Source organism: Stegostoma tigrinum, chromosome 8 (genome assembly GCF_030684315.1).
Source record: "Stegostoma tigrinum isolate sSteTig4 chromosome 8, sSteTig4.hap1, whole genome shotgun sequence".
Taxonomy (NCBI): domain Eukaryota; kingdom Metazoa; phylum Chordata; class Chondrichthyes; order Orectolobiformes; family Stegostomatidae; genus Stegostoma; species Stegostoma tigrinum.
Window position 1 is genome coordinate 8,733,469 of NC_081361.1, and position 11,822 is coordinate 8,745,290.

General features: G+C 44.8%; 1 protein-coding gene across 1 annotated transcript in view; it reads left to right on the forward strand.

Annotated features, from left to right (window-relative positions):
* Positions 1–11,822, forward strand: part of LOC125456289 (uncharacterized) — a 60,160-nt gene that overhangs the window by 13,121 nt on the left and 35,217 nt on the right. The window contains exon 4 of the mRNA XM_059648229.1: positions 6,845–6,917. Within this exon, the coding sequence (XP_059504212.1) occupies positions 6,845–6,917 (73 nt within the window). The remainder of the gene's footprint in view (positions 1–6,844; positions 6,918–11,822) is intronic.

Sequence of the window (11,822 nt, forward strand, 5' to 3'; positions counted from 1 at the left end):
TGGAGGAACAATATCTCATTTTCTGCTTGGGGATCCTGCAGCCCTGCAGACTCAATATTGAGTTCAATAATTTTAGGGCATAAACTCTCCTATGTCCCAGCACCCCAACCCACACACCAGGCCTTGTTACCACATAGCTGCCATTGTACACCCCTTGTTGTCAGTCTCTAACCATCCCCATTAACAACTACTCACCCTCCCAGCCTGATTGTTAGCAACTCCTTCGTCTGTCCAACTGTCTTTCTCTCTCTTTGGACACTATCCTATCATTTACTCCCTGCCCTACCCACCTCCCCATTTTCTGCATATAAACTGATGTTTTCCCAGCCACCATCAGTTCTGAGGAAAGGTCGCTGGACCCAAAATGTTAACTCGTTTTTCCCTCGCGGATGCTGCCAGACCTGCTGAACTTTTTCAGCAACTTTGATTTTGTTCCTGATTTACAGTATCTGCAGTTCTTTCAGCTTTTATTAATGGACCAGTGTTCACTAATTAGTGTTGCCTGAATGCAGGGTGAAATCCTAGACTTGCGCGTTGTGTCCTCAAAGAATCAAGCTTGGCTGTAGAATTTCTGGGAGTCACTCACCTCCCCAGAGGTTTAAAGGAAATATTTGCATTTATGTATCACCTTTCACACCCTCAGGATATCCCAAAGCGCTCCACAGGCAATGAAGTACTTTGGAATTGCTGTAAAGTAGGAGGTGCTGCAGGCAATTTGAAAGCAGCAGGTTCCCACTGACAACGCTGAACTCTTGACTAACCTGACATTTATAAGTTTTGACCAGGCTGCTGACTCAAATTCCCCTGCTGTCCTTCACAAATAGCCATTTTTTTGATTAACGATAGTGTGAGAAGGCAGGCCAGGCCTCAGTTTAACAGCTCAGCTGAAAGGCGGCGCCTTGGACAGTATAGCACAACCCCTTGGTACTTACATAGGGTCATACAGCGTGAAAACAGACCCTTTGGCCAACCAGGCCATGCCGACCATAATCCCAAACTAAACCAGTCCCACCTGACTGCACTTGGCCCAAATCCTTCCAAACATTTCTTATTACTAAACTTATCCAAATGTCTTTTAAATTTTGCAACTATACCCACATCTACCACTACCTCTGGAAGCTCGTTCCACGCACTAACCACTCTCTGTGTATAAAAATTATCCCTCATATGCTTTTTAAGTCTTTCTCCTCTCACCTTAAAAATATGCTGCCAGTGTTGAAACCACCCCCACCCCACCCCCAGGGAAAAGGAAACTACCTTTCATCTTATCAATACCCTTCATGATTTTATAAACCTCCATAAGGTCACCCATCTTCCTCCCACACTCCAGTGAAAAAGGTTGCAGTCTATCCAGCCTCTCCTTACAACACAAATTCTCCAGTCTTAGCAACATCCTGGTAAATCTCTTCCGAACCTCTTCCTGTAACAAGGAGACCAGAACTGCACACTGTACTCTAGAAGAGGCCTTACCAACACCCTCAACCTGCCGTCCCAACTCCTATACTCAATGGTCTGAGCAATGAACGGTCAGCCAGGATCTGTCAGGTCGTGAGCCTATAGTCCATCTGTTTAGAGGCAGGAATGACTGAATCGCTGATGTCACATTCTGGGTTGTTCACCATTGCACAACTCTCCCATTTGCAGCCGAGGCTTACTCAAGCAAGAATTGTACACTTTTGTGATTCCCTTTTGTGGGTAAATTGGTGACTTCTCTTTGTAGGTGGAAGTGTGAACAGCACCTTGCTTTCTCTGTCGGATAAATAACAAGCTGTAATATAGTTGGGTAAAGTCAGAGACCTGGGAAGGTATAAAGAATGAGAGTGAATATGTAAATACTTAGCCTCAGCTGTTTGGAGGATAGGAAATGGAACCCCCACCATTTAAAAAGGAGGGATGGAAGAAACAAGGAGATTATAGACCAGCCATCCTAACATCAGCAGTAAGGAAAATGCTGGAGTCTATTATAAAGGATCCATGGGACACACAAAGTCAACATAGATTTATGAAAAGGAAACCATGTTTGACAAACCTATTAGAGTTTTTCTGTAAGGATATAACTAGTGGAATAGATGAGGGAGAACCAGTGGATATGGAGTATTTAGAGTTTCAGAAAGTTTTCAATAAAATAGGAGGTTAGCGTGCAAAACCAAAGCACAAGGGCCTGACAATAATGTAGCGGCATGGATCTGAAACCATTAGAAGACAAGAAAAAGTAGGAATAAATGGGACTTTTCCAGAATGGAAAGTGGAAGTAATATAGCATGGGCCAGTGTCAAGTTGTTCACTCCAGTGGGAAATATCAGAGGTTTTTTTAAATGATGATAGATTGGGAAATATTCATATGCAAAAAGCCTGGGTGTCCTTGAACACCTGTCACTTACAGCAAGCGTGCAAGCACGGAAAACTGTTAGGAAGGCACCCAGAATGTTGGTTTTCATTGCAAAAGGATCTGATTATAGGAGCAAGGAGGTCTTAATACAACTGTACTAGGCCTTGATGAGACTACACCTGGCGTATTGCATGCAGTTTTGGTCTCTTTACCCAAGACGTGATGAATTTTCCAAAGAGGGAATGGTGTAAAGTTTCACCAGAGTGATTCCTGATCTGACAAACCTGTCAACTGGGTTTATATTCATTGTGTTTAGAAGCATCAAAGGAGATCTCATTGAGCTGAATGCTTTTCTGACAGGGCAGAAGCAGACTGGATACAGGGATGATATGTCCCTTTGCCAAGGGAAATCTAGAACAAAAGATTACAGTCTTGGGGTGCACAATTTTAAACTGAGATTGTTGCAGCTGTACAAGACGTTGGTGGAGCAATATATGGAGAACTAGATGCAATTCTGGTTGCCCTACTGTAGAAAGAAATATCATTAAACTAGAAAGAGTGCAGAAAATATTTACTAGGATGCTACCTGGACCAGAAGCTTTGAGTCAGAAGGAGGGGCTGGGAGTCTGGACCGTAGGGGTCTCTACCTTATAGAGGTCTATAAAATCGTGAGAGGAATAAATACAGTAGATAGCCAGTAGCTTTTCCCAGGGTAGAGGAGTCTAAAATTAAGGGGCACAGGTTTAAGATGAGAGGGGAGCGATACAAAAGGGTCTGGGGGCGCAATTTTTTTCACACAGAGGGTGGTGAGTGTCTGGAATGAGCTGCCAGATTTAATGGAGGAGGTGAGTGCAATTTTATCATTTAAGAAACATTTAGACAGGTACATGGATGGGAAAGGTATGGAGGGATATGGACTAAACACAGACAAATGGGGCTAGTTTAATTGTGAAAATGGGATGGCATGGGCGAGTTGGACTGAAGGGCCTGTTTCCATGCTGTAGACCTCTATGACTCTGAGGAGAATTTTCTTCATTTTGAGGTTGGTGAACATGTGGAATTCTCCACGACCGAAGACCATGGAAGTGAAGGCACTGAATATATTTAGAAAAGGAATAGCTAGATTTCTAGAAGCTAAAAGTGTCAGGGAGTATGTAGGGGAAAGCAGGCGAATGACATTGACATAGGGGATCAGCATGAACATATTAAATGAGAGACTGAGCTCTACGGGCCTACTCCAGCTCCTGCTTTCTATGTTTTTACATGTGATTGTCTGATTAGGAAGTGAGGTTCCTCAGCAGGTGGCACTCTGTAGCAGCCTCATGGCAGAGACAAAGTCATGTGCTATACCTAGTTAGTGTTTGTCATGTTTACGTCAAAGTAAGGTTGGCCAACATCAAAGGCTCCTGCAGTATTTTTCAAACACCTCTCCTGGAGCCAAGCAGAGTCCAATAGCAAAGTCTTCTGTGTGAGACATTTAGCTGAAACCTTGCAAATTCCTCCCCCTCAATATTGAATCTTCTCCCCGCAGCCTTCCTGGCACTGCTGTGGGATCATGACATCATGCTATGTAAACAGAAAGTCCACATTCCCTCTGGTCCTTTCTGGCAATAACCTGACCCTGTGAAATAGTCAATCAAAGCACTACCATTGTATCTCCTCTTAGCCTTCTCTACTATAACAAGCATAATCCCAGTTTCTCCAGTCACTCCACACTCGTGCAAGTTCTGCCCCCAAACAACACCTGCCGTCCCCACCCCTACCACTCACGCGCGCGCGTGCACACACACACACACACACACACACACACATTCCTTGTCAAGGCTTTGAGAGCTTTCCCAGCATGCAGTGCTCAGAACTGGTTGTGGTACCAGTGTGTGGTGTCTTGTTGTACATGGATAACAGAATGTTTTTTCATTCATCTTTATTCATTCGCGGGATGAGGGCGTCACTGGCTAGGCATAATTTATTGCCCATCCCTAATTGCCCAGATGGCATTTAAGAACCAACCACATTACTATGGGTCCAGAGTTACATGTAGGCCAGACCAGATAAGGATGGCAGTTTCCCTCCCTAAAGGACTTTAAAGAAACAGATGGGTTTTTCCAACAATTGACAATGGATTCACGGTCATCATTTGACTCTTAATTACACATATTTATTGAATTCAAATTCCACCATCTGCTGAGGCCGGTTTCAAACCCAGGTCCCTTGAACATTATCCGGTCGTCCGAGTTAATAGTCCAGCAATAATACCACTAGACCATCACCTCCCCCATCTGGTCAGTTAGCTCGCCACTGTTTGTGGGAGCTTTCTGTGCACAATTTGACTGCTGTAATTCAGTTATGACACAGGGAAGGTGGTGGTATACTGCTAATGTTACTGGGCTAGACTAATAGACATCAGCCGCCTAGAATTCTGGAGACCCAGGTTCGAATCACACCTTGGCAGCAGTTTTTCTATCCTCCACCTTCCCTCCCCCTCTAACCATCTCCTCCTATTCTTCCCTCAGCTTCCTCCTTCCCTCCCCTATCACCACCTCCTTCTCTTTCCCTCTCCTGTCTCTTGATCCTCCTATCCCGTCCCTTCCCATCTGCCTCTGTTCCAGTCCCCACTTCGCCTCCACCCCCTCCCCACTCCAGTTCTGTACGATTGTGTCCATTTCTAAGTTTCAAATCATTTCACGACATTGAAAATAAGGAGAATGATTAAAACTTGTCATTAAACCTGATAAATGATGTTTGAAGACATGATGGATGGTGAACTGCTTAACGGTTTTCCATGTGTTGCCATTGAACATAAGAGATAAACTGTACGTTTGCTAGTAATCATCACTTTTATTACTTTAACTGCCGCCACTAGTTTTGAATAACTGCAAAGTGTGAGCAGATATTAGTTACTCCATTGGCAATTAATGCACTTTTAATTTATTAATACATTAACCTGGGATACATGGCCCAGATTTCAGTGATAGAGACACTGCCATTTCAGACAATGATGACAGTGCTCAGACAGTAGATCTGTCTTTTGATAACAGAATATTTTGGAGAAAAGGATCTTTTTAACCCATTTTCAGATGCACTAATATTCTTGAAGAGTCAGAAATGAGGTTTCTAAACTAACTGTTAACTTCTAATAAATCCAAAACTGTGGATACTAAAGATCTGAATGAAAGTCAGTTCTGAAGATGGGTCGAAATGTTAACTCAGCTTCTCTTTCCACAGGTTTTGCCAGATCTGATGAGTTTCTCCAACAATTTCTGTTGCTGTGTCAGCTTATAATGTGTTTATTATGGAGATGGGCAATAGTCGTGTGATTTTGATACCAAATCTTTTGAAGAATTTTTCCCACAGTTTAAGCGATGATGGGACGGTGTGTTTATCTTTTGATGTGAAATTTAACGAAAACTTTTTTGAAGCATTACCTCTCTGAGGTTTGGTATTGCTGGCAATTTGTTCCAGTCCCTAGTTGTCCTTCAACTGAGAGACCTCCTCAGCCATTCGGAGGGTATTTAAGGGTCAGCTGGATTGCTGTGGGTCTAGATTCACATGTAGACCAGGCTAGGCTTTGTATAACAATGGAAAACATTGTTTAATGGTCCCCATTACTGACCAGCTTCAATAATTGATTTGGATTTCCACCAGGTGGGGTTTGAACCTACAAAGTGAGCTTGGGTTGACTGGTCTAGAGATATTACCACTGTCACCATCTGATGTAAAGGGGATGACTGACTTGGAGGTGCAATCTGCCCTGAATAGGGACGGAGAGTGGGAGAGCTTTAGGAATGGCATTCCAGAGTTCTGGGCCAAGGTAGGTGCGCTGACAGGACAGGATCATGAAATGTTCAGCCTAACAGATTCAGCCATGGTGCAAAGGCCTGTGGCCCTGCATTACCCATTTCAGTGTGTATTTGAACCCTCCACTCACTCGCACACCTACTTCCATTGAGCAAATACTTCCAAACACTCAGTATCCCTCACACAGTGGCTCAGTGCTTAGCACTGCTGCCTCACAGCGCCAGGGACCTGGGTTCAATTGCACCCTTGGGCGACTGTCTGTGTGGAGTTTGCACTTCTCTCTGTCTGCATGGGTTTCATCTGGGTGCTCCAGTTTCCTCCCTCAGTCCAAAGATGTGCAAGTTCAGGTGGCTTGGCCATGTGAAATCGCCCGTAGTGTTCAGGGATGTGTAGGTTAAGAGGATTGGCCATGGGAAATGCAGGGATAAGGTGAGGGGGTGGGGTGGGTCTGGATGAGATGCTGTTCAGATGGGCGATATGGACTCAACAGGCTGAGTGGCCAGCCTCCACATTGCGGGGATTCGACGATAACAAATTGTACAACGTTTCTTCGTTAACCCGTTGCACCGGACTGCCCAGCCCACTGCCTTCCGGTGTTTTCTCACTGCCCAATCACTGTGCTTTCTGCAGCTATCATTTGCCTGTGGAACGCCAGTGATTTTGCTAAACCCTGTTCCATGAAACTGAGTGGCTGATTTTCGGTTTGCATCTCTTCAGGCTGCGGGACGGTACAGAGCGACAGTGACTGGGACTCCGGCATTTCTCTACAAGAATCTGAGCACGGTGTGAGGTAAGGAGCCTGCTGGTCCAATGTACAGGGAATGGGGACTGGAACAGAAGCTGCCGGGGATGAGTACCCTGACGAAGATGCCTCAACCACGACCGTTCTCAGATTACGGAAGTGAATTGAATCAGGTTCATTGTCACACGTTCTCACATGAGTTCGGTGAAAGTTTGTAAGTTGCTACTTACAGTGCCATCTTAGGTACAGATTCTTGGGTCCCCGGCAGAAAAAGTAAGGAAAACCTACACGGTTGGGTGTGGGATCTTGCTATGCAGAGTTTTGTGGCCAAGTCTCCACTCTTCATATTGTGTGGAATTACCTAAATGGGCAGTTAGCTCTGAGCATCAAATACAACACAAAGCAACCATTGACTTTGAATGATCAACTATTCATTTTAAAGACTGGGTCTCCTCTCCTTTCAGTCTTCACCCAGGTCCGTTGGAGAAAGATCTCCTTACTGAACACAGTAATGTGTTGTGTTGGCCTGCTTCCTTCCTGTCGGGACCTTTCCAGCAAAAACTCACTTCGATCGTCCTGCTCTTGACACGATTAGGCCCAGCCTCAAACAATACCACCCAACTCTTCCTCAGCCTCAGCCCTTCCTGCAACACTCACCCAAGATCCCAGACTGGATGATACCAATCCCGCCATTTCCCATCCCTCCACAGCCCTTCAGCTTGTCCACAACTGGGTTGCCTGCAGCTCATTACTGACTCCAGTCTCCATCTCCGATCACCCGCGATTCGCAGACCTGCACCTATTCTGGTGATAACAGCGTCTTGTCCTTGTTTACAAATGTCACCATGGTCTCCTATTACTGATTCCTCTGCCAGAACCCCCAGCACTAGGACTGGCTTCGTGACACTCGCCTCTGCACACCCACCTGTTTCTCGACCCTACCACACCATTTCTGCATATAACTCGTGTCATAAACTGCTCTGGTTGGGGTACAAGGTCTTTTATTTGTGACGCTCCTGCTAAACACTGGGCGAGATTGCACTAAATTGCAGGTGCTATGTAAATATAATTGATGAGTGCAGTTTGACACCGGTCCGGGTATTGGCAGCCGCACGCGGTGTGTCTCTGTGTGTCCGTGCCTGCGCTGTGTATGTGTGTATTTGCGGGTGCGCGCGAGCTGTCTCTGTATGTACGTGCGCTGGTGCACGCAAGTTGTGTGTGTGTGCACATATGGGACTGCACGCGTGCTGTGTCTGTGTGTGTGCAGGCACATGTGTACACTGTGTGTGCATGGCTGTGCGCACGTTATGTCTGTGAGTACATGCGCATGCTGTCTCCATGTGTTGCGGGCATGTGCGTGCTGTCTCCGTGTTTGCGGGCATGTGCACGCTGTGTCTGTGTGTGCGTGTGTGGGCGCGCATGTGCGCTGTGTTTGTATACATATGGGCAAACACGAGCGCTGTATCTGTGGTAGAGATAATGGGAACTGCAGATGCTGGAGAATTCCAAGATAATAAAATGTGAGGCTGGATGAACACAGCAGGCCAAGCAGCATCTCAGGAGCACAAAAGCTGACGTTTCGGGCCTAGACCCTTCATGTATCTGTGTGGTTGTGTGGCCCAGCACACGCGCTATCTTTGTGTGTCTGTATATATGTGTGTGTATGTGTGTGTTTGCAGTGTGTCTGTATATACGTGTGCGCGCGCATGGTGTGTCTGTATAGACGCGTGTGTGTGCATATGTGTCTGTGTGTATGTTTGTGGTGTGTCTTTAGATACGTGTGTGTGGTGTGTCTGTATATGTGTGTGTCAGTACATACGTTTGTATGTGTCTGAATATATATACGAATGTCTGTGTGTGTCTGTATATGTAAGTGTACGTGTTTAGTGTGTCTGTATAGATACTTATGTGTGCGTATGTTGTGTCTATATAGATGTGTGTGTGTTTAGTGTGTCTGTATATACATGTGTGTGTGTCTATATGTTCATGTGTGTATGTGTGCTTGTGCGCTGTGTCTGTATATATATGTGTGTGTCTGTCTGTATGGACATGTGTGTGTACGTGTGTGTGTTGTGTCTGTATAGATGTGTACGAACGTGCAGTGTGTCTGCACATGTGTGTGTGTGTCTATGTATACTTGTGTGGTGTGTCCGTGTGTGTGTGTGTGTATGTCTGTGTGTGTGTATGTGTGTGTGTGTATACATTCACAATGTATCTGTATATACATGAGAGTGTATGTATGTGTGTGTCTGTATGTACATGTGTGTATGTACATGCGTGTCTGTATATACGTGTGTTTGTGTGTGTCTGTATATATGGGTGAGCGTGTATGTGTACGTGTCTGTATATACGGTTGTGTGTTTATGTGTGTATCTGTACATACAGGTGTGTGTGTGTGTGTGTGTGTGTGTGTGTGTGTGTGTGTGTGCGCCTGTATATACAGCTGTGTGTATGTGTGTGTGTCTGTGTATGTCTATATACGCATGTGTGTATGCACGTGCTTGTGTATATGCATGTGTATATGTACTCGTGTGTGTATACGTGTGTGTATATGTGTGTGTGTATACGTGTGTGTATACCTGTGTGCGTGTGTGTGTGTGTGTGTGTATATACAAAGAACAAAGAACAAAGAAAATTACAGGACAGGAACAGGCCCTTCAGCCCTCCAAGCCTGCGCCAATCCAGATCCTCTATCTAAACCTGTTGCCTATTTTCCAAGTATCTATATCCCTCTGCTCCTTGCCCATTCATGTATCTGTCTAGATACATCTTAAATGACTCTATCGTGACCGCTTCTACCACTTCCACAGGCAACATGTTCCAGGCACCCACCACCTTCTGCATAAAGAACTTTCCATGCATATCTCCCTTAAACTTTTCCCCTCCCACCTTGAAATCATGACTCCTAGTAATTGAGTCCCCCACTCTGGGAAAAACCTTCTTGCTATCCACCCTGTCTATACCTCTCATGATTTTGTAGACCTCAATCAGGTCCCCCGCAACCTCTGTCTTTCTGATGTAAATAGAACAAAGAACAGAGAAAATTACAGCACAGGAACAGGGCCTTCGGCCCTCCAAGCCTGTCTAAACCTGTCACCTATTTTCTAAGGGTCTGTGTCCCTTTGCTCCCTGCCCATCCATGTACCTGTCCACAAACATCTTAAAAGACACTATCATGTCTGCGTCTACCACCTCTGCTAGCAACGCATTCCAGGCACCTGCCACCCTCTGCGTAAAGAACTTTCCATGCATATCTCTCATAAACTTTCCTCCTCTTTCATTGAACTCATGACCCCTAGTAATTGAGTCTCCACTCTGGGAAAAAGCTTCTTGCTATCCACCTTGTCTATACTCCTCATGATTCTGTAGACCTCAATCAGGTCCCCCCTCAATCTCCGTCTTTCTAATGAAAATAATCATAATCTACTCAACCTTTCTTTACAGCTAGCGCCCTCTATACCAGGTGAATCTCCTCTTCATCCTCTCCAAAGCATCCACATCCTTTTAGTAATGTGGTGACCAGAAGCGCAGGCCCTATGAAGAAAGGCTGAGGGAATTGGGTCTGTTCTCACTGGAGAGAGGGAGGCTAAGAGGGGATTTAATAGAGACAGACAAGATGATCAGAGGATTAGATGGGATGGACAGTGAAAGTCTTTTTCTGAGGATGATGACGTCGGCTTGTACGAGGGGGCATAGCTACAAATTGAGGGGTGATAGATTTAAGACAGATGTCAGAGGCAGGTTCCTTACTCAGAGAGTGGTAAGGACGTGGAACGGCCTGCCTGCCAATGTAGTTAACTCAGCCATAATAGGGGCATTTAAACAGTTCTTGGATAAGCATATGGATGATGATGGGATAGTGTAGAGGGAGGGGCTTAGATTAGTTCACAGGTCGGCGCAACATCGAGGGCCAAAGGGCCTGTTCTGCGCTGTATTGTTCTATGTTCTATGTTCTAGAACTGTACGCAATACTCTACATGTGGCCAAACCACATCTATGTCTATGTCTGTATGAACATGTGTATGGCTGTATGTACATGTGTGTGTTTGTATGTACGTGTGTGTGTGCCTGTATGTACCAGCATGTTTGTGTGTGTGCATGTGTGTATATAGGGGTGTGTGTATACATATGTGTGTATACACATGCATGTGTATACTTGTGTTTGTGTGTGTATACATATGTGTGCGTGTGTATATACATATGTACATGTGTGTGTGTCTATGTATGTGTTTGTGCATCTGCATATATGTGTGTGCGTGTCTGTATATATGTGTGTGTGTGCGCGTCTGTATATATATGTGTGTTTGTGTGTATGTCTGTATAAACAGGTGTGTGTGTGTTTGTATGTACGTGTGTGTGTGTGTGTATGTCTGTGTGCATGTCTGTATGTACGTGTGTGTGTGTCTGTATGTATGTGCGTGTGTCTGTCTGTATATAGGTGTGCTTGTGTGTGTGTGCACATACAGATGATCGTGCACGTGTGTGCGTGTCTGTATATACATGTGTGTGCGTGTCTGTATATACATGTGTGTGCGTGTCTGTATATACATGTGTGCGAGTCTGTATATACGTCTGTGTGTGTTTGTGTGTGTGTGTGCCTGTATGTACAGGTGTGTGTGCATCTGTGTATATGTGTGTGTCTGTATATATGGCTGTGTGTGTATGTAAGAGTGTATGTGTGTATATATATGTGTGTATATATATGTGTGTATATATATGTGTGTATATATATGTGTGTATATATATGTGTGTACATATGTGTGTGTATATATGTGTGTGTATATACGTGTGTGTGTATACGTGTGTTTGTGTGCATATACGTGTGTATGTTTATATGTGTATGTATACGTGAGTGTGTGTATATATACGTGTGTTTGTGTATATGTGTGTGTATATACGTGTGTGTGCGTGGCTACGCATGTGTGTCTGTATGTACGTGTGTGTGTGTCTGTA